Source organism: Drosophila obscura, unplaced genomic scaffold, assembly GCF_018151105.1.
Source record: "Drosophila obscura isolate BZ-5 IFL unplaced genomic scaffold, ASM1815110v1 contig_1, whole genome shotgun sequence".
NCBI lineage: Eukaryota > Metazoa > Arthropoda > Insecta > Diptera > Drosophilidae > Drosophila > Drosophila obscura.
The window spans coordinates 7,678,058-7,705,055 of NW_024542679.1; the positions used below are offsets into that span (position 1 = coordinate 7,678,058).

At 41.6% G+C, this 26,998-nt stretch overlaps 1 protein-coding gene across 12 annotated transcripts in view; it reads right to left on the minus strand.

Moving 5' to 3' along the window:
• Positions 1-2,153: 2,153 nt before the first annotated feature.
• Positions 2,154-26,998, minus strand: part of LOC111080106 (phosphatase and actin regulator 4) — a 91,200-nt gene continuing 66,355 nt past the window's right edge. For 5 of the 12 annotated variants that reach the window (XM_041593042.1, XM_041592929.1, XM_041592971.1 and 2 more), the window contains 6 exons: positions 9,817-10,062; positions 8,933-9,181; positions 8,265-8,655; positions 4,102-4,457; positions 3,754-4,030; positions 2,154-3,094 (listed from right to left, as the gene is read on the minus strand). In XM_041593042.1, the coding sequence (XP_041448976.1) occupies positions 3,079-3,094; positions 3,754-4,030; positions 4,102-4,457; positions 8,265-8,655; positions 8,933-9,181; positions 9,817-10,062 (1,535 nt within the window). In that variant the 3' untranslated portion in view covers positions 2,154-3,078. Of the gene's footprint in view, positions 3,095-3,753; positions 4,031-4,101; positions 4,458-7,552; positions 7,583-8,264; positions 8,656-8,932; positions 9,182-9,816; positions 10,063-26,998 lie in introns of all 12 variants that reach the window. The other 7 variants (XM_041593031.1, XM_041592908.1, XM_041592956.1 and 4 more) reach the window with 4 other exon arrangements.

Below are 26,998 nucleotides of genomic sequence, written 5' to 3' on the forward strand. Positions count from 1 at the left end.
TAATTAAATCTTTATTAAATCTCAATTTGTCGGTGATTATTATTCAATATTTTTCTTCTTGGTTTTCTTTTGTTTTTCTGTTCGAGTTTTCTTTTGGTTTTACTCTTCTTTTCATTTCATTTCATTTTATTTGTGTTCTCTCGTCTATCTTCTTTCGGTAACTTATCTCTCTCTGTTTTTAGCCGCCAAAAATCTATCCCTTAAGCTTATTCTGCTACTGTTTTTAACGTTTTATTTTTTCCTTTGCATTTTTTTCAAATTTTTCTCACAACTATATTCCATTTTGGGTTTTACTTTCTGCACATATTTTCACTTGACTTTTACTCATTCCACTGGTGTTTCTTAATTATTGCTAAAGAGTTTTTTTCTTTTTGTTTTTATTTCGTTTTTTTGTTTTGTTTTGTTTTTTTTTGTATCTCATTGCAACGGCAACTGCAAAAATTGGCAAAGATGTGTCGAAAAATAGGGAATCAGATAGAATCGAGGAGTACATATAACCAAAAGGCAGAAACTAATGGGGAGGGGCTGGTGGGGGGGGATTAGGGACCTGGAGAACCTAAAAATTCGTTTCTAGATAGCTCGCCGCCTACTATTCGACTTCGTTCGCGGATAGAACAGGGGAGTACGAGGGTTTCGAAACCGTCGCGACGCCTCTTTCTCTCTCTGTGGTGCTGTTTCTGGTTCTTCTCTTCTTCTGGCTCTATAAATCGCTCCATAGAAAAAGTGTAAACTAATTACTATCCCATATTTTGATAGAGTTCTTTATAGTATCATCTCGGCTTCATCATCATCATTATCATCATTATCGCTTATCATCGTCATATAAATAGGTGTATACATATACAATACATATATATACTCGGTATTCTCTTCTGCCTCTCACCTGTATTTTGTATAGTCATTAAATATGTATAATTTATTTATGTATGTATATATATATATATATGTATATATGCAATATATATTGCTTAACTTTTTTGTTTTTTTGACAATGCAACGCTTTGAAGCAGGAGGCAGACATAGAGATAGAGAGAGCGAGAAAGATAGATTCATTCTCTTCTCTTGTTTTTCAGAGAGAAACCCAATTTGGTGTTCCAAGCCCTAGCCAAAAAAACTATTGATATATCCGTAGAATCCCCAGTTGAATCCTCTAAACATCTGTCACATGAAACACAAGTCTTCGTTTTCATTCGCTTCAAGTCGGTTTTCTCGAGAAATATGAAACGTTTTTGCAAAAGGAAGCGCCACTTTATCGATTAGAACTAAATTTCCATTGGTTTTTTTCTTTTTTGCCCATTAATTCTTTTTGCTTTTTTTTGCGTTTGTTTAAATTTATATGCTTTATCTGCAGCTGTAGCTGTGTGTGTGTATCTGTATATCTTACTAAATTTCCAAACGGATTTTTTTAGTATTTTACGTTTTACTTTTAGTTTGTTTTTACGTTTCTTTAAGTTTAAATATTCACGAGCACGCGCGAGCATTTCATTTTGCATTTGCCTCAAAAATGTAAAATTTCTTTTCTTCTTCTGGTTATCATACATATATATTTTTAGTTTTTGTTTTCATCTTCTGGTTAAGTTTACTATTCTGTTTGAAATGTTTTTTTTTTGTGAGTAAAAGTTTTCAGTTTCCACTCCTCTTTTTTTTTGTTGGAGTGGGGGGAGGTTTTACAAAATAAATATTCATCAATTCCAACCCATCATCAGAGGGGGAGGGAGGATGTTTGTTCCATCTGTTGTTCCGCATTCTATTTCGTATTTTCCTGTCTCTCTCTCTAAAAATTGTTTACGTGACTTTTATCTTAAAATGTAAATTTTTTTTTTAATATTGTATTCTTTACTGGTTCTCTTCTCTCTTAAAAACTTCATTCTGGGTCCAAACTTTTATTCAGTTAATATTTTCCTGATATACGAATTTTCTTGTGTTCTCTGTTTTGGTTTTCTCTTCCTTTTAGTTTTGAGCATTTACTGGCTTTTCTTTTCGTATGCCTCCTTGCATGCATAGTTTTCTTATTAGATTTTTCTTTGGCGATATGTATGTACATGTTTTGTTGAAGAACAGAAGAAAAAACTCAAGAGGCTGTAAGGGAACAAATTGACAATAAAACGTATGGAAAACAAACAAAATTATCCTACAAAATATACTTGAGTGTCTTTTCGAAAAACTTGCATTTATTTTTCCGTATCGTATCGTATCGTTATGTGGTAGTCTTCTTCTATATTTTAATGTGTTGTTTTTCGTTTTTAAGTTTAAGCTTTTTACAATAATTAATAATCATAGTTTTTTAAAAATTAACGGTTTAGAATTCTCTCATTTCCGGGTTATAGTTTACCTTATTTTTTGTGTTTTATATTTTTGTTTTATTTTTGTGTGTGTGGCTTAAATCAAAGTTTTGTTTAAAAATGTATGGAAAGCAACAGTAATTGTAAATTAAGGCCTAAACTTTAGTGAATTTTTATCTCCCTCTCTCAGCCATCATTTTTTGGGACTCTACCATTTAAATTTAATATCTTTTTGTATGTGTGTGTTTTCTCTCGTTTTTTTGTTTTTTGTTTTTTATATAATATAATACATAATGTGCCTTCAGCGCGATGGTTGGGCGCTGACAAAAGCGACTTAACATTTTTCTACACAACGAATCGACATATCGGTATTTTGATTAACGTTTATCTTGACAAAATTGGCTTGAATATCAAATGAAAATTTATTTACAATTAATATAATTAACAAATAGAGAAAATAGGTGGAACAAAAACATAAAGAACTTAGAATTAGAAAACGGAGAGCGGAACGCGCGCTCTCTCAAAACCTAAATTATGTTCTTGAATGTGGACTCTCCTCTTTTCTTTCCTCTTTTCATTTTTCTTCCTTTGTTTCCCTTTTCTTTTCTTCCTTTTTTTTTTTTGTATATTTTATTTGAATTTTCTATCTGGGAGAAAAACTGTTTTTTTTTCTGCTCTCTTAATTGGTTGCCTTTAAATATTTGCTGACAATTTGATGTTGCATAAAATACAATTGTTGTTTCTTCTTGGGTTGCTTCTGTTGCAATTTGCTGGAAAGTTGCTGCCATTGCAATCGTCATGGCCTATGGAATCTGCAGAAAAGTAGGAGAAAAGTTTTGATTAGTTTTGTGTGTGTGTGTGTGTGTGTGTGTGCAACACGCAGCAAGTTTATGGGGTCGCAAAAGTTGCTCTCCTGCTCCTGCTCTGCTTTTGCTCTCCTGATTTGCCGCTGGCCAGCCATTTGGCTTTAAGGTTCGGGCCTGGGCCTGTGTCTGAGCCATTGCCGGCACACACGAAAATTCCAAAAAGCCATTACACACTCTTCTACACAGAAATTGCAATCGAAATGGAAATAGAAATGGTACCACCGCTAAATCCTTTGTGGCTACATATCGTCCTCAAAAAAACGAGATGTAATAGTGTGTGTGTTTGTGTGGCATGGTGTGGACTCGGACTCGCACTCGGACTCCCACTGCCGCATGCACGTGACACTTCACTGGCCATTGGCATTGGCAATTTTTTGCTTGCTTGCTTGGCTCTTTCACTCTTTCATTCGCCATTCGATTTGGCCCCACAAGGACATCCGCTACATAATTCAGTGGCCTGTCAGTGAACGTGGAACCGGGGACCCCCACACTGGTTAGATTGCTTTGGACGCAGGAGAGCAATTTGCAAAGAGCCGAAAAGCAGCTAAAGGAGAGACTGCCCGGGCCGGACGGGCGGGACGGGCCGGACTGTCTATGTTGTATACCTCGTCAAATGCCGACTGCCCTCGTGGACGGCCATTTCGGAGGACTTAAACTCGTTCAGCTCCTTGCGTATGGCGGCCTTGTCCTTTGGCGTCAGTCTTGTCCATGGCTTATCCGCCCTGCGATCATAGTCGTGGGCCTGCGTCACCTCGATGTAGTCATTGAACCGAATGATCTTCTTCTCCTTGAGCTCCTCAACGGTGGGCCGAAAACTGAGCTTCCGCAGCAGATACGATTTTTTCTCCTCCTTTTGTTTCTTCTCCTCGGCGGGTGATTGAGCTACACAATAAAGAATCCAAAAGGATTATGGACGATTCTTTTGGGTGGAAAATCTCATTTTTCGTACTCACTTTTCAAGATATTACGCTCGACCAGCTCTTCGGCGGTGGGCCGCATCGATAGCCGTCGTATGAGACGAGCTCCGATCGCCTCCTTGGACTCTTTGATCTCGTTGTCGGTGACCTGGTGCAGGATATTGCGATTGATCAGATCCTGTTTATCCGGTCGCAGTTGCAGCTTCAAAGACAGCGACTCCTTGCGTGCCAGCTTGGCCAAACGGACATTATCATTGTCGTCATCGCGATAGACGATATGACCATCGCCCTCGTCGCTGTCGCTGCTGCTCTCCCGTATCACATGTGAGGGCCGAGTGTTCTCCTTGTTCTCCACGGTGCACGGCAACTGGATGTTGAACATTTGCTGCCTGCTGCGGGAAAAAGCATCCAAGGGAAGGCACATTAGCTTTGTGGTGGTATTATAGTATACACTGCGATGCTCTAAAGCTAACGCCGCCATTTGCACTACACACGACACCGAAAAAAACAACAGCAAATGAAGGTAACACTCATGCATGTCTCTTACACTCTTGCACTTCTTTAATCTCTTTGTAATCTGGTTGGGGGCAATCTGCCAGATTATACTCTCTGCTACTTCACATGCTCACACACAGGTACTAGCAGCAGTTTTTTAATACACATACACATATGTACACATGCATGCAGGTGAAGGATGTTTTCTTTTTCAGGTTATTGAAACTCCAAGGCGTCGTTGCAACGGGTCTTGTTCTATCAGCTCTCGCTGAATCTCTCGTTCTAGTTATTTTCTGTCGTTGTCTCTCTCTCAGAGTCTCTCGGTATGTATTCTCTCGTTATTTAGATTTGGTTTTAGCTGCTTTCGTTCATTTATCTTTCGTTCTATCTTCAGCTACTCTCGTTCTATCTGCTCTCAATAAAGCAGCTTTCGTTTATTAAGCCTGGATTTTGTCTGCTCTCATTAAAATATCCTCGCGTTCTATCCACTCTCGTTCTATCATATCGATCATTCACTTCTCGTTCATACAGCCACTCGTTTTATCTCTGCCGAAGCTATCGTTCTATCTCACTGCTTTTCCCGCTCTATTTGCACTCGTTTTTTTTTTGTCAGATTTTGTGCTATTTTTCACTAGTTTTTTTTAGCACATCTCTGGAGCTTACATTCTATCTCCCTCACTGCGGGTTTTGTCCTTAAAGTTTTTTGTCACCAAAACCGAAAAATGCTTATTTTTTCACCTCTTTATTTTTCTGGCGCTCCCCACTCACTCGTTGCTGCTGCTGCTGCGGCAATTTTGTTTTCTTTTCCTTTTTAACGGCACGTGGAGTGCACATCTGGCTGCCACACACTCATCCGAGAGAGAGATAACCACACACACACTGTCGAGCATATAATATGCAAAATACATGCATATATGTGTACTCTCGTATGTGCCGTATATGCGTTTGGTGTGTGTGTGTGTGTGTGTGTTTGACTTTGTATTGTACTTAAAGCTGTCGTCGTTTGGCTCTCGGCTTGAATCTCGTTCGCCTTGAATGCCATATCCTGTTTGCCAGCTTCCGCCGCACTTTTGGGGCGTTAATGCCAAACACGATTGTGGATACAACAAAAAAAAAAAAAGAAAAGAAAAGGAGAAGAGAAGAATTCTCCATGCACTGCGTGGGAGTGACGCAAGCGGTATACCCTGGGGAGGACATACAATAGTCGCTCATAGCAACTATCATGCTCATCCTCATGCTCGGAGGAAGTCGTCCGTACACTGGCTGCCATTGGCATTGGAAGCTAGGAAGTCACCTTTTTTTATTTGCGAGACAAACATTGGCTTATCCATAGAAATAAGAGACATATCATAAGGAGTATGAATCCATATTTATATCAACTTTTAATGATACTTCTTCTGGTAAACATTTTCTTATTTGAATAATTTCTAGCCATCCCATAAATATGTCAAATCAACAGATAAATAGAAGGGTACACTACGACCACTTTGGTGTTGTACCTCTTCACAGAATACTGAATCATATTTCGATCCATTTAACTTTTCCTACCCATTCGAAATTGCTTCATAGTTTGACAGATCCATAAATTGCACTCAATTGAGCCTCTGCTGTGCGCCATGGAACACACTCTGCTCATATGATAGATATCATGGCAGGGCGACAGGCATTCCGGCAGACAGGAAAATGTTTTTCCAGGCACGTACTGGGCCATGGCATGGCATGGCAGGGCAGGCTTCTGCGTTTACGCTTTGTTGCATCTATTTTACATATTTCTTTTTTAATTTTTTTTTTTTTGTTGCTTTTTTTTGCAATAAACTGCATAAATTTCACACATGTGAGAGTGTAGGAAAAAAAACCCTTCTCCAGTTGAAGATTTTCTTCTTCCGATTTTTCGAGAGGGACACTGACATATGTTGCGTTTCTCTGGCTCAATATTTGGAGTAGAAAAAAAACACTCGCATGTGCGTCTGTCTCGGTTTCAGCTGCTTTTTTTTGTCCTCGATTTGAATTTGAATTTCAATCCATGGCTTTGGCTTTGCTTCGTTCGTACGAACGCCTTGGGCCAAAAGTTTAAGGCAAAAGTTTTTGCCTAATGAAAAAAAAAAAAACTCGAACTCATTTCCTGCTTTCGTTTTCTTTTTGCATATTTCGAATGTGAAAAATATCAAATTAAAATAGAGAGAGAGAGAGAGAGACAGGGACAAAGCGAGAGAGAGCGTGCGATGTAGGGGGGAAAATTGTAATTTGAAAAAAAATCTTATTTGAAATGAAACATGCAGTAAGAACAGGACCTCTCCCCATCCTCACTCGAGTAGTATGTATAGACAGTGTAAAGGAAGACAAAGAAACTTTTATGAGCAAAAATACACCCACACAGTTGCACGCAGATACACACACACATACACACGCATGTACAGGGGAAAATGTGTAAGAGTACTTGAGAGCAGGATCTCTAAGAAAAAGAACCAAGTTTCCTCTTCAAAACAACCGAGAAAACAGAGTAAGTTAGTAAATTTAATAAAACAAAATGAAAGTAAGTAGTGTACTACACAGCATAGTGTGCCCGTTCCTGCTGTTGTTGTTTTGCAGTGTGGCTGTGGCGTGTGTGTGTGTGTATGTTTCAGTGTTGTTAAAGTTTAAAAAACAAACTTAAACAAAAAATTACTACAAAAACGAATGTTCAGAGTGTTTTAGAAGTGCAGGACGTGAGTGTGAGAGACTGTGAGTGCCTGGGGGATATGAGAATTCCAGTTGTATTTTGTTTTGTGAGAGGATTACTGCATTAGGGGGGCGGTTACATAACAACAGTCATAGCAGAAGAGTGAGAGCGAGAGCGGGGGAGAGATACATATGCGTGTGTGTGTATGGAAGGATGTGCACTAAAAGCATTTTGCATACGTATATTTTTTGGGGATTTTTTGTTTTTGTTTTTGTTTTTTCATCATGATTTTTTTTCTCACACAACAAATAAATTATCGAAAAAATGGTTTACCATATTCTAATCCGTGGTCGTAGTATTGGCCTGATTTTTGTTGATCAGAATAGTAGTAGTAGGTTGTAGATATAGAAGTGGAGTAGGGTGTTGGTTGGTTGGTTTGTTTGTTGATTGATTGATTGATTGAACGTGTTCATACGAATCAAATATGATGTAAAAGAACAAACACAGTAGTACACAGTACGTAAAGTGGGGGGGTGGGTTAGGAAAAAAAACGGAGAAGAGAGAGAGAGAGAACAAATTGTTGTTATATAGAAAAATAGTTCAAGTAACAAATTGAAAAAAGAAAAAAAAACAGCTCAAAATAATAGAAGGAAAGGTATTATTACGGGGTGGGAATTTTTTTTTGTTGGGGTTTTTCTTATCTTTATTTTGGTGAATAATACAAGTTTTTCTTTGAAACAGAAAAAACTACCAAAATATGTGAGTGGTGTTCGGAGAGCGGGATTTGATTTAACTGGGAGTTAAGTAAAAAAAAAACCATACAAAATATATGCTACTTATAAAAGGAAAGGGTTTTTCCGTTGGGATCTTGACCAAAGAAATCCATTTCATCTCTGAGGAGTATCCTTTAATTTTCGATAAATTGTTGGAATTTCTTCAATGCAAATTTCCTTTAATCTTTCTTGATTCTTTTGGATTATTTTCGTCAAAGCTCCAACCGATAAAAACCCCTCCTATTTCTACATTTAATAGTTTTTTTACTCACTTGAGCGAATAGTTATTCCCTGCCGCATCCTGTCGCACCACCAGAGGTCGCTGACTGGCCGATTGTTGGGCCGCTGCTGCGGCTGCTGCTGCCATGGAGCCAATGCCACCATTGCTATTGGATATGGCCGCTGCTGTGGCTGCACTTTGGCCGCCACCTGGTCCACCCCCATGATGGTGCTCCTGGGTGGGTGTCACGGGCGTAGAGGCGGAGGCAGGCAGGGCGCCGCCCTTCTTCTTGAGGGCCGATTTGAGAGGAACTGCATTTGGCTTTGGCTCTTTGGCTGGAATTTCCTCAACGCGTTGGGTGTCCATCATGCGGACATGATTGCCGCCACCGTATGGGGCATACTCATCGTCCGAATCGAGTTCATCCTGATCGGGATCGTGATCTGTGGCGAATCGGAATGAATTAAGCATCAGTAAGGCAATAAAATCACCATTCGAGGGTCATAGCTAATGCGGCGGAAGGGTAGGGATGGGCGGGGCGGGGCGGGGCGGGCTGCATCGCAGAGCACTAGCATAGTTATGAAGTGCGCATTTTTGTTCTGGGTAATGAGCTAATCAAACGGGAGGGTTTTTGGAGGCTGTCTTGGTTGGGGTCGGGCTTGGGTTGGGATCAGATTATATGTATGGAGTGGAGGAATTCCCCGTCATCGATCGATTTACCATCATAGTCATAGTCCTGCTGGTAGTCCTGATCGTGTATGGCGCCTGGCCCGTGCGGTCGTCCAGCGATGAGCGTGGGGCTCGGCGTGGAGAACATTGGCGGCGGTGGGATCGGTCCGATCTCCGACAACGGTATCGGTGGCTCTGGCAGTTCGCTGAGCATCACACCCGGTGGCAGCTTCCCGCCCGCATATGGCGGTGGTGTACTGCCCGGTGGACCGCCTACCATCTTGCCGCCATCGTCGCCATCTGTGGGTGGGAGATCAGAAAATGTGTTTTGGGAATCGTAGAGCGAGTGGTATATTTTTCGAGAGAGAGAGTGAGAGAGAGGAGAATAAAGAGAGCGAGAGAACTGTTCCTTGATTCTAGCCATTAAATAAATGTGGGTGGTGTGTGTGACTGTGAGTGTGCGTGTGTGTGTGTGCGTGTGGGGTGGGTTAGTGAGTGTTTCGGGTGTGGGTGTGTGCGTGTGGCGTTGTGCTTTGTGGGTTTAGTGTGAGTGAAGTCGCTTGGGCGGGCGAAGGAGAGATAAAGTTACATATCGATTTTATCGACAATTTATTTAATAGATCGAATATTTCTTATAATTTATGATTCGATAATTATCGATACATTTCGATAATATATCGATACATTTCGATAATATATCAATACATTTCGATGATATATCGATACATTTCGATGATATATCGATACATTTAGAAAATATATCGATACATTTCGATAATTTACCGATTCGAATTTAAATTTAATTTTAATAATTTACGTTTTTCAATCGTATCGAATTTAAGTTTCTCCCTCCCTGCCTTTCCATCTAAAACTGATTCTAGTTCTATGAGTATTCCAAGAGTATTAATCTTTTGGACGGGGCATGTTGCACTTACACATGTGCTCGTTGTGGTAGCAAATGTTGACCCCTCGGCGGGTCAGCTTATTGGCGCCGCCCAATGTGTTGGGCCTCTCCATTTTTCCATCCACCTGGTGATGGCCACCACCGCCGCCGCCGCCTCCTGGTGGCGGTAGCATGGAACCCTGACATTGCGGCTGCTCGATGTTGGGAGTGGATATTGTGCCGTTGCCACCATGTTGCTGTTGTTGTTGTTGTGCATCAGTCTTGTCTTTTCTTGGTTCTGCAACAGAGAGGCAAACAGAGGGAAAGGAATGAGGATAAAGTGAGTAAAGAGTAAACTAATTTATAGTTAAAAGAGTATGCCATGAATCCACTCGACAGACAGCCAGACAGCCAGCGAGGCAGTGTGGTGGTGGCATGCCCCACTTGACACAAGCTTTTACTTTAATTGTCGGTGGTCGGTGGGCATGGCCACAGAAAACAGTTGCCTGGCACAGAGTCCTTTGGGTCAGTGGAAAATTGCCCTGCCCACAGAGCCCCCCCGCCCCGCCAGCAGACCGCTTGCCACTTGAGTGGCCACAAAGCCAAAGGATACACATGTCCTTCGTGTGTCTCTCGTTTTTCTCGTTTTTCCGCACATCCTTTTGTTCAGAGACCAAAGCACCTTCTGTGCTCTACCAGTGGCCCAGTGCTTTCGTGGAGTAATATTTTTATTTAATTGTTGTTAAAGGTTTAAGTGGTCTTACAATTACGAACCGCACTTCACATGGCACTTTTCCCATTTATTTCCGTTTAAAAAGGTACACGAAATAATGAGAAAGAAATGCTAACGGATGCCCGTACCCACAACGGAAATGGGTCCAAAGATTGCCCTCAAAAAAAAAAATAAAAAAAATTTCTGTTTTCGGAAAATGTCTTATTTTTCCACGCAATTAAAATTCTTCCCTTAATAGACATTTTCCCACAGTTTCGCGCAGAGAGGAGGAGGAGCAGATCACTTACACAAATGCCCATCGCCAAAAGCAATTAAATAGAAAATTCCAAATAGATTTTGCGCTCACATTTTCCTTACACTTCAGGACAGTCATTAAATGCTGATCGGTTGACAGACAGCCAGCCGCAGAAAGATCCCAAAAATATTTATGGCCTAAGAGCAGCAAAATATAAACTGGCGGAAAATTCAGTGCAAAACCATCACGCAATTAATTGGCAGTCAAGCGGTGGCAGGGGATTGGCAGGCAGAGGGGCGAGGGAGTAAGACATCAAGCAGCGGGAAATTAATGTGAATATTTTCAACAGTCTCCGCCTGCCCCGCATTCTGCTGTTTGTGAATAATCCCACTAAAAATATTACGAGATTGCATTCCAATTTTAATTCGCTAATCAAAGCATCTTCCCTCTAAATACGCAGCACAAATTGAGAGAATCTGCAACAACAGATACATATAGGGAATGGAACTGATGATGCCTCTGCTTATAGTGTGCGGATCGTTTGGATGCCTCAAACTACGAGTATCTGAAACAGATACAAATTCCGTTGGCCCACTGCCAGACGCTACGGCAGAGGCAAGAAAAGAAAGGCAAAGGCACAGGCACAGACGGCCCGGCCTGACGTGTTTGCCTAAATATTTATTTCTAAACAAAACCAAAGAAAAAAAAAAGGAAAGATCAGTATATTACCGCATTCATTTCTCGTTTTTTGTTTGACACCAAAAAATTACTGAAAAATTGTTTTTTAAAAAACCAAGCGCACACACAAGACATTTCATGCATCAAGTTCATGAAAAGGAAATGCATATTATATATAGAAAAAGAAAAGAAAAAATAGCAGTGGGGAAAATGCCTTGCCTTGCCTTGCCTTGACTTTGACATAGGTGCAAATATTGTTTATTTATCTCCAGAGAATTAATGCAAATGTAAACAAATTTAAAAGCGAAATGAAAACCAATTAAGACTGCACATCAATTATGCAAATGGGAGATGGCAGAGGAGATGATTCCTTCTCGGTTCGGTCATATATCAATTAGTAGGAGCAGAGGGCTGACAGGCTCGGCTCTGGGTCGGCTATCTGTGGGCCACAATCTGCAAGGGTGGGAGAGCCGAGCCGAGCCGCCGCCTCTGCGAATTTCCACCCAATCTTCATGGGCTAATCTGAAAGTGGCTTTCATCTCTGAAACCTGTCTCGTGTAATCATTTTTTTGTGTGTGGGTAGGCAAAGTTTTCTTGGGCCTCTATCTCTGCTGCTCTCTATCTCAGAACTTTTCTCTTCCATCTCTTACATTTCCCCATCTTGCTTCGCTCTCTCTCTCTCTCTCTGTCCTTTTGGCTAAAACAAAGCGCACCACTAATGACATTAATTAAGCAGAAAGTTTGGCCTCTAATTAGCAAACACACAGGAACACGATTGCAGACAAACACAAACATGGCCAAAAGCATTACCCTCTCTCTCCATCTCTCTCTCTGCATCTCTCTCTCTCTCTTGGCCAACAGCCGACACTTAAAGCCAAACTCTAATCAATTATCGTTAGTGTGGCTGGCAATTACAATGAGATTCGTGTCGGAAACTGAATGACCAAGGACGAAGGCCCAAAATTAGGCAAACTAGTCGAAGGCAAAGACGTTTATGCGGTGGCCTAAAGCGGCATAAACAGTACTAAAGAGAGGACAAACTTAAATAGCTATTAATTAATATCTAATACTTAACTAAGAAATTTTCTATTAAAATTCATTTAAATATCAAAAAAGATCGGCCTAGAGTCAATAAAATTCTAGGAAAAAAATTAACTTGTATCTTTTTCATTCTGCATTTCATTAGAAGTCCCTCTCCATCTCCAAATCTCGCTAAATGCTGTGGCCTAAGCTCACTTAAAGTCGGAAAAAGTTAACCTTTCAAACAATTTGCAAGGATAATTAATCCTCTTTCACTCTTTATTTCCGCTCTCTGTTCCCAGTCTCTTTGCACTGCCACAAAACAATTGCATTAAAAGTCTTCCAGCATCGTGATATCTCTCTCGGGCATAAACCTCACTAAAAGTTTAACTTTATCTCCATTCGTCTGTGTCTGTGTGTGTGTGTGTGTGTGTGTGTGTGTGTGGGCGACACAGTGTGACGTCAGCTGGGATTTCAATTTCATGTTAAACGTAATGCCGAGATTTATTTATAATTCAGGATGCCCCAAAGTCAAATGCCGGAGGGGGGCGGGTGCCATTGCCAAAAACAAACAAAAGAACAGAAAGCGACAGCAACAATTCGTTAAGAAGCCGCAAACTAATTGTGCGGCCAACCCACATATATGCAATACAGTGGCAGAGAGAGAGAGAGAGAGGGGGTGGAAGAGTCGCATATGAAATATCAAATCAAAGCAGGGAAAAACGCGTGGGTGAATGGGGCATGCATCTACAGGCAATGTGTGGATATATCTGATAAATAAGCAATGAGCATTGTGTATAAGTTGAGTGATGCAGAGAGGCAGTGGCAGTGGCAGGAGCAGAGAGGCTGTGGCAGTGGCAGGAGCAGTAGCAGAGGGAGCTATGTGGCAGTAGCAGAGAGTTGTGAAGCAGAGTTCCCTGTGGCACTTGCAGAGAGTGGCGAGTGCCAGTAGCAGTCCTGGGACTGCAAAAAACAAGAAGCCAAAATATTTTCATAGCTCATTTTCCGAGCGCATTTGGGAAATACACAACACATGGGGCTGCTAGTACAATGTGGCATGCAGCAAGCAGTGGCAGACATTGACAGGCTCTCGGGGGGCTTCCTGCACTGACGTCACAACGATATTTATTACATTAGTCATCCGGCAGGCAGGCAACACGTGCACTTGACTCCACGGCCCGACCCTGGCACACACTGAGATTTGTGTGTGTGTGTGCCACATGTTACAACTGCATCTTGGCCTCCAAATTACAAATTACAAAACTACATCACGTATACGCCCCCTCCCCCGCCATAGCGTTGTACAAGAAATTTGCTCAATTGCTCAACCCTTTCCATTCTTTGTTGCTGCTGCTGCTGCTGCCTGGCATTGCTCTTTTCCTTCTACCAACTAATGTCTCCCCTTCCATCATCTGCCATTAGCCATGGTTCTCTTCGCCTTTCCTGCCTGCCTGCCTGCCTGCCTGCCTGCCTGCCTGCAACATACTCCCTCTCTCTTTCCCTCCATTCATTTTCTGCCACTCTTTACCCTTGCAGCGTAGACATTAAATCAACACTCTGTCACAATTCATTAATTTTAATTAATGCCCCCACAGAAAATCGCATTCACAGCCACAGGCCACTGCCACTGCCACAGCCACAACCAACGTGAAGCACCACCTCCGCCGACACACATGGGTCTGCGTCTCTCTCGTTGATTCAAATGTAATTGAATTTATAGCATACAGAGAAAAAAGAGAAGAACAAAAAAAAACCAACAGAAATAAGAGCAAGCCAATTGCTGTCGTCTGGCATATCAATTTGATTATAAAGACAGCTACATATATGCGACATGTGGCATGCACAGCAAAGGTAGCAGCCTGCGCATCAGTTGGAGGGGCACATTTCCATTCAATATTCGTTTGGAAGAACGGGAACCCTTCCACTTGTTACCTTTCATCGAGTGGGCCCTTCTGTCTGTCAAACTCTTCACTCTCGTTTCTCGATTCATCAATTTTCCGCCCCATTTTACCATTTCTCAGTTTTTCCCCTTTTTTTTTTTTGGTGTTTGTCAAAGCGAAGCGCAAAAAGAGTAGGAGAAAAAACGTTTTGCTGCTTCAAAGTTTTCCACATGAACAAATACTAAACTTGTAAGCTCTTCGAACAAAAAAAAAATATATAAAATGGTTTGTAGAATGTGCAACAATTTTTATTGAATGTAAAGGCAGGTGCCTATGGGAGTTTTCTCTGTTCTTTTAGCTAGAGAAAGCGGAAAATTTCAGCATTAGAAAGATGGAAATTTCAGACTTAGAAAAATGGAAATTTCAGCCTTACAAATATGGAAATTTCAGCCTGAGAAATATGGAAATTTCAGCCTGAGAAATATGGATATATATCCTTGAGAAATGTGGGCAATTCTCCCCAAGAAAGGTGGTGAATTTTTATTTCAGAATAATGGGAATTGCTGCCCCAAAATAAAGATAATAACTGCTGCTGCGCGAAAGGAAACATCTCGAAAGAAAATATCTGCTGCCAGGAAACTTACACCCAGAGAAAGGCATTCGAAGGCAGGAAACTTTCGACTCGAAGAAAAGTGTGTGGCCTGTGGCTTTCCTTGAGGCAAGTACTTTCCGCACTGTGATGATGTTTTCACCTTTTGGACAAAGTTTTCGTTACCCCACTCGGTTGTGCCAGCAGCAGCAGCAACAATATATGGGATGGATTCCATTAGGATATATCCCACACATCCACTCGTAAATTCCGACGTCAGGCTACTTAGCAGCCACCGTCACTGCCACTGTGGTGGCATTTTCCCTCGCGGATAAAAAAAAAAATACTCCCGCGTATAAAAATCATCCAAACCTTTGACCTTTTCGTTCTGTGTTCTGTTCCGTCTTTCTCTCTCTCTGTTTGTATTTACTTTCAATATTTCACCTCACTCAAAAGTGTTATAAAACGTAAACGCCGCTCCGGCCTCCGTTTTTTGCTCTCGCGGGGATTTCAACGACACATTGGCCCACAATTTGAGGAGCTGGGGAGTGGGGGGGCGGGCAGAAGACTCCACTTGGCCGCGATTGAAATGCGTTTGGCATTTAACAGTTTAATGCAAAAATAAACACATCAAACAGCAACAGAAACAATGAGGAGCACAAATACCTTTGCGTACAATTAAAACTTTTAACGCGGCGGCAGAAACGCAAACAGAAAACAATGCAGCAGCGTTTGAAATTAAAAGGCGATTAAAAATAAATTAAGTTTACTCGAATACCTCCCCCCCCCCAGCAATCTGTGCTGCTCTGCTCCCTCCCACCTGTCGGCATTTGTTATAAACCAAATGGCAAACACACAAACACACAGCAGGCGGCAGGCAGGCGGGGCAGACATTTACTCTGCTCAGATGTAAGGAAAAAGTTAAATATTGTTTGAGGAATTCCTCATAAAACATTTATGCAAAGGTGAAGGTCGTTTTCACCCACCCACTCGCCTAGCTACACTGCCTCTGCAACAGCCACTGCTTCCTTCCAAACGTAACATTTCCTTCATGATCCCCATTAGTCAAAAGATTTGTCATCGCGTCTTAGAGAATTGGTGTATTGCGTGTGGTATCCCAATGAAATATTTAGTGTGGAAAATAAGCCGCGGAAAAGAGGGGAAATCAAATGCAGAGAGTGCTGATGATTGATGGCCACTCAGTCGAGTGGAAGTGTGGGTGGATCTGGGTCTGGTTGTTTTTGGAATCTGCAACAAATCTGATGATTCAAAGATCATTTCTATAAGTTATATCTATTAAATTATCGAATATGCAAGTTCTTTCTACCCCTTGGGTCATCATTCTGCGTATATATATATCCAGAAATTGTTTGCTTATACAAGGAGGTTCCAGCTATAACTTAGTCGAGTTACCCAACCCGCCCACACACAAATTTCTCTGAAATGTTTAGAAAAACTCTTAAAAATCAATTGGTTCTTAAAGTTAATTTATGTAAACAGAAATATAATCTACAGATAAACGCATTCCTAAACAATTTCTAGATTTGTTTATTATTTTTATTTTAGTACTTTTTTGACATGCTGCCTGTCAAAGTACAACCAACCAACGCAAAACAACGCAAATGATGATGATGATCGTTTAAAATTAAGACTTAATGACAGTTGACGCTGCGCTTGCACTCATCTGTGGCACCTTTCAAAATAAAAAGGGAGGTGGAATCTATAGCCTATAGCTTGCGTGATGTTTGTGCCGCCCACCACAGACAGACAGAACGAAATAAATGTAGTATGTATTTTTCAATCTACTCAATATAGCAGCGATATATCTATATAATTTGGTTGTATATAACGCCACAGATTTATGGGGACAGCGAGAAGAGGCAGCAGCGGCAGCGGCCGGGGCAGCGGCAGAAAGCAACCATTTTTATTATTAGCTTTTACTTTCTTAATTTGATAGATGAAATCAGCGCCCAGCAATGCGCGAAAGAGAAAGAGAGATCAAGAAAGAACAAGAACTGAAAAAGCGGGGGGGAAAGAGGCAGCAAAGAGAGACAAGAGGAAGGGTGGGGGCAGCGGGGCAGCAAGAGTGGATAAATAGATGTGTATAAAAATGAAAACAAATGAGCATCGAAGAGAGGCATTAAATAAATTAATTTAAAAAGGTCAGACATTGGGATGAAAGGTGCGTAAATCTCTAGCCTTCCCCTCCCGCCACTTTGTGCTCGTGCCCCTCTTTCCACACATTTTCGTGCTCTTGCTGTTTCCTTTCTACTGATTTATTGGTGCCCCCGCCGATGAAATTGTTGCATATCGTAAAAAATGAGCCGGCTCTGGCAGCAACAAAACGCAGAAAAGCATAAATAACATTTAATTTTTTCTTGAACTCGGAAACGACCCCAAAGAGCGAGCGAGAGAGTGAAAAGGAGAGGGACGAGGACGAGGAGGAGGAGGTGCAGAGAAACTTGGCCTAAAAGTTGATGAAAAACCGTTTCGACAGTTCGCCCGCAGGCGAAAAAAATTGGTCCACAACCGAACAAAAATAATGCCATAAAAATGAAATTTCAACAAACAACTGAATGACTGACTGACAGAGCAGGCAATAGAGAGTAGTGGAAAAGAGTGAGAGGGCCTGAGTGAGAGTGTGCGAAAAAAAAGTTCTACCAAAGTTGGCAAACTGTAAATGCGGGTGGGGACGGGGGCGGGGGTCAGTGAGAGGTCCATCCATCGGTTGTGTGTGGCAACTTGAACTGCGGCTTTTTGCCGAACATAATCAAAGACCTACAACAAGTGTGGCACGGGGCACGGTCTGTGGCACACGGGCAGTGCCTGTAGAAACTTTACGAGCCGCACACTCGACACATGGACAGCACACACACACACACACACACACACACAGTCGTAGGCACACACGCGCCATTGCGGTGTAAATTTTATAGATGCGCCCTGAAAAGTAGGCAACACAAAATGGCACAAAAACCATACACCGAAAAGACTGTGTGTGGGTGGGGGGAGAATGTGGGGGGCAGATAGCAAGAGAAAGAGGATTGGGGCTGCTAAAGGAAGGAGCGAGTGAACGACAGAGAGGCTGAGAGAACATGGCATTCCAATTAGAGATGGAATAATTCTCTCTCTCTCCCCCCCCACAAAAAAGGTCCACCATACGTATCACAAGTGGCTACGTTCGTTCCGTCCATCAAATTGGAAACGAAAATCTGCCCATGAGCCTCAAATTTTAATTGGAAGTGTGCTGGGTCCAGTCTTTGGTGGAAATTCTACGTTGAACATTAAGAACTACTCGGGAAAAGCTTTTAACAAAAATTTCTATCATAATTATCTGCTTAAAATATATTTAAAATATATTTGTTGGCTTTGAAACTGTCCATAAAATGTTAGAGCCTGATGGACCCACATAGAGCCTCAATTTGATCCGCTTGAAGAAAGAGTTCCAATTGCCTCTAATCTCTAAAGACCAATCAATCAACTCTGATCAATTTCGCTTTAATACCTATAATAATATGGGACATTTATTGCTAGAGCAGCCATTAGCCTTACTCCATTACCTGTGATCCCATTTGCATTTGACAATCTTTAAATAACTCTAATTTATTATCGCCCCAAGAGGTTTTCACCGACAAATCACATAGATTACAATTTCATCTGCTCACAAAATACCTTTTGGGAAGGGAAGGGCAGACGACAGCAGCAGATACTTATCACTCAAGAACAGAACAGATACTTTTGCAGACAAAATACTTCTTAACAAGAAAAATCTGCTTAACAAGGCCACACAAAAAAATAAGAAAAGGAACGAAATAAAAGAAAAGTAATGCAGAAAGACAGCCCCTGAAAGGGAAGCTCATCAAAAATTGGATTTGCTGTCGGGGCAACAATTTGTTGCTGCTGCATGCCACTCTTGCCACATTTGTTTTAGCCGATTTTCGGTCTTTCCATTGAACTCGATCTCGGGTTTAAATTTAATGAAAGCCTCTCCTCTAACTTGCCACAAAACCCCAGACGGGCACGAAGACGGCAGGCCAAAGGTGAAAGTGAAACGAGAGGCACATTAACGAGCTGGCAAAAGCTGCCTAAAGGCTTAAATGCCTTCGTCCTAGGCATCCTTTTTCCTTTTTTTTTTTTGTTTTTCGGCTTTGACTAGGCCTGCGCCTCGAGGGCCAGAACGACTAGGTGGCTGTGGCACGTGCGACACGGGTTGGGTTTTGGGGGTTGGGATGGTTGGGGGGGGGGCGGGCGCCAACAGTAAACGTCACTTTAGCGTTGCCACTGCCACTCGTCGGCTAAACGAGTTTCTGGCTGATGTGTGTGTGGCAGCCCCGGGACACATTTTGGGGGCACGCACGCAGGCGATAGGCAAACAGCCCAAGTGCTTTTCACACCCAATTGCTGAAAAAACAACGACAGGGGGGAGAAAATGGGCAGCAGCAGCTGAGGTAGCAGGAAGAGGAACAGGACCAGGACCAGCAACAGCAGCATCAGCAGCAGCAGCAGCATCAGCTGAGGTGGCACCTCCCTAAAGCTAAACGATTTTCGCAGGCACACAATTTTGGTAGTAAGCCAGAAAAAAGCAAGAAAGGATATACATATATAGATACGACTGAAAGATATCCTTTCTAGTGGAGAGCTATTGAGAAAAAAGAATGCGAAGGGAAGCGAAGCGAAAACTATGGCGGAACATCTCTTTTTTCTGGGAAAGTCTTTTTCTTTATCTTTTCCTACATTCTGCCTGGAATCTATTGATATGATATTTGAATCCATCTGAATATTGGTGGATAGGCAGAGAACGAGCTCTAAACAATAACAAAATGTTGGCTGCCACAATGTTTCGTAGCTCTTGGTCTACTTTGGTTCCGGAATCCAAGGCTTCTGATGCTTAGTTTTCTTTATATCCCTAAAATGGTAATATATTTCCTCTACCTTTGACATACCCTTCTACGAATGCAATACACCCTCGAATGCTATGAATACCCTGCAGAAAAATACACAACAATGTCTCTGTTCTTGCCCGAATCTCGATGTCTTTGGTATTGTCTGTCTGTCCCCATATCTCATGCTCTATTACCATCTCTCTGTGTGTTTTCCTCTGCGCCACTTTTCCCCTCTCTATATACAACACTCTCTGTCTCTCCACATCTCTCTCTACTCCACATCTCTCTCTACTCCTCTCTCTTTCGTTCGCCATCTCTCTAACCCTGTTTCTGCTTCATAAATGTATGTCTCCTCTGTGTTGTTTTTGTGTGTTGGTACGTGCTTTGAGCTATTTTTTGTTATGTTTAACGCATACTCCGAATTATGATTACATTTCCTGCCTCCTACCTCTCCTCCTGCTCCTAGCCTAAACGGAAACCGTAAAGAAAAACACGTATACGTAACAACATACAGAGGGGAAAAACAAGCAATGGCCAAAATCCTACTATCAAGGCTGAGAGAGCAGACAAATTGCTTTGGCTTTGATTGCAATACCAAAAGCAGCAAAAGCAGCAGCCGCTGCGAGCGAGAGTCAATCCACCTTTTTCGGTGGTTTTTGCAACAAAATATCTATACATTATTTTCTGTAGTTTTTCTGGGAAAACACTTAAGGGCGTTGCCTCCTGCTCAATCAATAGCTGAAGGTCACACACAAACACACACACTCCATCTATATTTATGTATGATATTTCCCTTAATAATAAAAATGATGAACCGATGCCTGGCTTTGGCTCTGATTCTCTCTCTCAGACCCTGGCTTCCCCACATTAATCATACGCCATGTGTTGCTCCTGTCGCACCAGCAGCAGCAGCAGCAGCAGCAGGAGCAGCAATTAGTTGTCCTCCATTTAGGCACTTGAATTATGCAGCACCCATCTTTGGCTATATACGTAGCTGCGCCTCTACATAGAGTATTTGCCTATATATATGTATACAATATCTGCCGCATCTTGGGTAGGCAGTAAATTGCTTTAATTGACAGCGGAAGTGGGTCCCAGATAAAACACATTCGAAAGGCAAAGTCTGCTAGCGACAGGCTGCTGCTCTCCGCTCTGTGAAGGTCGCTCTTTGGCCATAAATTAGCCATCATATTGGCCAAAAACAGCGGAAGACGGCAAGGTCAATCTCATGATGATGATGCTGATGATGATAATGGCAATGCCCAGTACTACAGATGCTGCCCCGCTGATGATGATTTGTTGTTTTTGTTTCGAACGAACGAAAAAATGGCTAAAGAATCTGTTGACAACAAGGCACATAGTGCCGCTAAAAATGACATAATTAAAACGAAATAATTTACTGCTTTCTCTACTTTCTCTCTCCCTGCTGCCTGCGTTGCGAAAGTTAGAAAGAAGAGTGAAAGTAATAAACATAAATTAAAGCTCAAGTAGCGCCAAGGATTTTCTCTAGGGATTCTCATTTGAGTTGGCTACCCATGATTGATGGAGGCGCCGCCCTCGCTCTGTCGCTCTGTCGCTCGGCTCTGTCTGTCTTTCCCACTTAGAACTCAAGGAGTATTTCTCATTCTGTTTCTGTTGGAATTGTCATCACAGATGATGCCATAGCGAAATTAATGAAGCTTTCTCCTGCGTATGATGATTGATTGTGCTCACATTTGTGTGAGACAATTGTTGATTGAATATTGCTCTCACTCTCTGTCTGGCTCTTTGATTAGGGGCATAATTTCGCCACTCTGGGCATTGGATAATGTATGATAAGAAAAACAATTCTCTATTTTGTGCAGATTGGAAAATATCTCGAAAATATTTGAGAACATAGCCAATAAATATTTTTCTGTTTTTATTATTATTTATTTATTATCCCATCTTGTGGTATCAGCATATATTAAGAGCATTAATTCCCATCTTTTTGTAATATTTTTATTTATTATTATTTTATTCTTTGCCAGAAAATACCACAAAGAACTGCTTTGATTAGCTAATCTCTTGAAATTAAAGAAAACAACTAAAAACAACAAAAATTAGAGAAAAGCTTCTCAAAACCTCATTCAACAGGATTGACGTTGTTTCCTGTTGGTGAGGTTTTTTTTATAGCATTTATATATTGCCGCCTTGATTTATATATTTTGATGTTTTCTGTTCGGCGGATCCAACATACTCGTACAATATATATTGTATTTATTTAAAGTCGTTTAAAAGAAAGCAAATACCAAAAACAAAATATTTTTGTATGCAAGGAATTGTGTATTGTGTGGCGCAGGAATTTAAGCCAAATGAAATAAAACATATGAATTATGTTCGCACATTAAAGAGACAACCGAGCGAAAGACGGGGGAAAAAAAATATACAAAGGAAACAGAAAAAAAAATGTACCCTATAGCTCAATGGCGTCAACGAATTTTCACCGTGGCGACGCTGAGGATTTTCATCTCTCTGCCATGAATCATACAAAGAGCTGGGGAAAAAAAAGAGCAGCAACAGCAGCAGCAGCAGAAAAATATTTAAATTCCCGCTCAATGTGTCACACAATTATAATATTCATTGAGGCAAGAGCAATGTGTTATAAATAAATAATCAAGAGCGGCAACCAAAAATAGAATATGCCAGCAGCAGCAGCAGCAGCAGCAGCCACCTCTCAAAAATACTCGTAATATGCGCCCACAACCCAAGCAGAAGAGAGCGAAAGAGAGACGCAGATCAAGGGGAATAGATCATCAGTTCATTAACATGTACAAAAGATTGCAACAAATTGCTTTCTAAATGTTGTATGTTGTGGCGATCTGTTCTGTTGCCTTGCCACAAGGTGAAGTTCATTAAAATTCCGCGTCACTCAAAAGTTTTTCAACAAAAAAACACAAACAAAAAAAAGAAACGATAGACGGCCAAAACGATTGGGTGAAGGTCATTGGGGAATAGTTTGTGCTTTTTTTTTGTTGTTTCGCATTTCCATTTCCATTTTCATCATCATTATCGTTAGCATGTGGCGGACACAACGGCTGGCTGGAGGAAATTTTTTTTTGCCTGCTGCTGCTGTGTCCCGCTTATTCTGTTTGTTTTTCTTGGCCCCCAAAACGATGGATGGTGGGGGCGTCATCTCTTGATGACGTTGTTCCATCCCAAACATAGCTACCTCTCCTCACTTTCTCTGTCTCTCTCCTTGTTTCTCTGCTTCTCTCTGTGTGTGCTTGAATTTTTTGTGTATTTTCATAGGCTGACGATGCAGAATGTGCGGAAATGCGTTCTTTAGTCGTCATTTTGTGGGATAATCTTTTGTTTTTTGTTTTGTTTTGGAGTAGCGGAAACTAAATTTCATTGGCAAATAAATGGGGGCAATTAATTTGATTAAAATTGGACAACAAGATGGATGGCAAATGGACCGGAAGGAGGGTAAAAGAATGCTGCAAACGCAACTGACATAGGAAACACAAATTTCAGGAGTCTAACAACCAATTGGTAGCCATTGAGCACTTATTGCTTTATTAATCCCAAAAATCACTCTCCTTAAACTTTTACCTAACATAAGTTTGCCACAAAATACACTCCTTAGCTGACTTCAATAATCTCCCCAAAAGCCAAAACAAATCCCATTTAATCTGCGCTTAAATCTGGGCAGGTAAAATAAAGCAAACCCACTAATTCGATTGTTCCTGATCACGCACAAACATTCAACACAACATAATACGATATCCTAATGAGTGGTAGGTGTGTGTGTGTGTGTGTGTGTGTGTGTGTGGGCGGTTATCCCTTCATCAAAGTGGATTACAGTAATATGATGGTTGGGAGGGGTAGGGGTATCTTTGGCAAAAGTTGGTGGGTCAAAGTGTAATTAAGACACACGAATCAATCCATCAACTGGAGGCAACGGAAAGCAATGAGACTGCAATCTGAATAACTTAACTTTGTTCATTTTCTTTGGGTAAATTAAGACTATTTTCGTACTTTTCCGAAGAGTAGGGTTTTTTATTCATTAACCCAAAGTGTGGAGCTACCTACATAGTGGGTGTTTCCTTCTTACTTTCCCCAAAAAAATTGAAGTTTTTCCTTTTCCCTCACTCAAAGCATAAAGTTGTCGGCTTTTCCTAATTGAATTCCAAGAGTTTTCTTTCTACCTTATGGACCAACTTTGATACGAGCTTAATTACATGATAACCTGAAGGACACACAGGACACACCCACAGCCACACTGAAAGAGAGAGATTTGCCATGTAATTATGGGATATATGTATGTAGTTGCCACATCCACTTACAGATACGAGATAGGGAACACGTTGCTGACAGATGCAGGCGGCATACTATACGAGAGTAAATTACCATAAATCAAAAAGGGAAATTAAACTAAAAAGGACATCAGAGACAAGGATACAGAGAGAGGGCATAGGCATAGGCATAACTTTTGTGGTCAAAAGTCAACGTCTGACAGTCATTAGTCATATCACAAAAAAAAATATGCTACAGACAGATATGTGTGTGTGTGTGTGGCTGATGTGATTTGGGTCAAAAGATAATGATGACAGGAGCAATGAAGCAGAGCAGCAGCAGCATCATCAGTGGCAGTGGCAGGCAAAAAGTGTGCGTCCTTCGTTCCTTTTGATGACCAAGATCAAGGACAAATCGACCAACCGCAGGAACAAAACAAAAAAAAAACAAGCCTAGCGACTGCATTTTATTGCGGCTGAACGGACGGCCTTGACTTTAAGCAAGTGAAAATTATGCAACAACAGCAGCAGCCGCAGTCAGCCGCAAAAGAACCCTGGGAAAAAGCGTAATACCCAGAAACCAGAAAACGAAAAAAAGATAAACGAAATCTGTAAAAGGTTTTTCCTGCTCTTGTCTCGCTTTTCCCGCTTTTACTGCTTTATTTTTTTTGTCTGTTTAATTTTCGCCTGGCATTTTATCTAAAGGCAGGCCTATCCTCTGGCTTCCTTTTGTCAGCGGGAGGGGGGCGAGGGAGCGGGCGCGGGCAAAGCGTTGGAAAATCTGTGTGGCAAAAGGGTTAATTAAAGTTGAGCTACGCCCACATTCAAAAGGTGCACGAGACACACGGAGCAGGCAATAAATTTTATGGTCTCTCCTACCCTATCCTCTCCCCCTCTCCTTTTGACTTTCATCAGCAGGAACCTCTCTCTGCCTCTGCCTACGCCACCGCCTTTTTCTTTTGGTTTCCTTCTCCTTCTTTTCGCGGCTTTTCATTGGTTAACTTTTCTCTGCTTTAGTCTACGTTTTTCCCGTACTTTTTGTCAAAGGGGGAAACTCAAGTGAATCGGAAAATCCTGTGTAACTACTTTTTGCCTCAACATTTTTCCAGGAAAATATTTTTGTGTTATTTTTCATAATATTTCTTCTATAAGCTGCTTACAGCTGTCCGAAAAGCTTTTCCCTCTTGTGACAATATTTAAGGAGGTAAAAACCTCAATTCGATTGAAAATATATGTGCTGCAAGAGCAGGAGGATGCAAGAGGCAGAGGGAGTGGTGGAGTGGCTGTAAGAAAGGCAGGCGACCACCAGTAGAGTCGAGACTCGCCAAATCGTAGGAAGGAAGTCCGCATTGAGTAGCAGGAAATTAAAATTTTAGCCCAAGCAGAGTGGGAATTACACAGGAAGAAAAGGCGGAGGAGATAAAACAGTAAATAAAGTGGCTAAAACGTATAGAAGACGAAAGGAAAGAGAAAGGCACTTTCGTGTTGTGCCAAGTCATCCAGTGAAGTGAAGTAAAAGGAAATTCTTCTACAAGGAAGTCCTTAATTTGTTTGCCATTTCTCCACCCCAACACCCACTCACATTCCCATTCCCACTCCCACTCTCTCCCTATTCTCTTTCTTCTTCTCACACTCGCTAATTTTCCAGCTGTGTCCTGCCCCCCGCTCTTCCTTTCTCTTGGCAATTTTCATTTGAATTTTTAATTTCCCGCAGCAGCCTTTCGCTTACCCCCCTGCTGTGGCACATTCTGTGACACTTTAAGCATTAGTTTGACACACGATGAATCCGGGGCATGCTGTAGGGATCCTGCCACATTATGCCAGGCGGTCGGTATATGTTTTTCTGGCATCTATTTAAGTGAGTGCAAACTTTGGCCCACCCCCATCATTATATAACCCACACACACACACACACACAGACACCCCCGCAGGCCCGCAGATCCACAGACAGGGCACCAAAAATTGTGCAAATTTTCAGAGCAAATTGTTGGAGGGCAGACCCTGAAGAGCAGGAGGCAGTAGAGTGGGCCCCCATAGGGGGGTGGATAGAGAGCACAAATAGGAGACGAGGCTATATGGCAGATAGAGCCTGAAAGCGAGAGACAGTGTGCCAGCAGCAGGGCACAGGAGGATTGAAAGGAGAAGACACAGGGCCAAAAGGCAGACACACATCTACGAGTAACAAAGAGACAGAGACACACAGGCAGGTACAGTGGGAGAGGAGGGGAGGGGAGAAGAGCAGACAGCGTCATAGCCACGCCACGCTTCATAAATTTTCCCTCAATTTTTTACTGAATTTTCGCAAAGCTCCTGCTAAAAATATTTTATGCAAAATCGTAAAAAAAAAAAAATCGTAAAAAGAGAGACAAAACTGCAGACAAAAAAAACGTGAAAAAAACAACCTGCAAAACGATGAATAGAATTTTCCAGTGGCATGTGCAACCCAGGCAACGAACCGACAAGGCGATGCGGCACTCAACAATGGAATATCATTTTAATTTTATTATATTAAAATATTTGTTGTAGTCGTAGTCAGAGTCGTTGCTTTTGTTTTCTATTTTCTATTTTGTGGTGCAAACAGTTTTTCGGTGTCTGCGTCCTGCGGTGTCTGTTCCTAATGGTCTAGAGTCGAGTCGAGAGTTGATTTTAATTTAAAGATTAGCATTGAATTATTTAACGAGCCCCCCAAAACAAAGTGGCAGGCAGCACAGGCAGCGGCAGGCAGCTCAGAAATTTGAATTATGTGCCATAGAAAATTATGCAGGGCCAACGGCAATGGCAGGAATAACGGATAGAGGGTACTCCATGGCTCTGGGGCAACATTGATAAATGAGTATAGAATTAGTGGAACATGGCAGCGAGAGGGCTAAGGGATCAGTTCGTTTCGTTGATTGTTTGCACACTTGTTGCAGCCTTGAACTTTGTCGGGGTGGGTGGTGGGGCTAGCAAATTATGTGGAA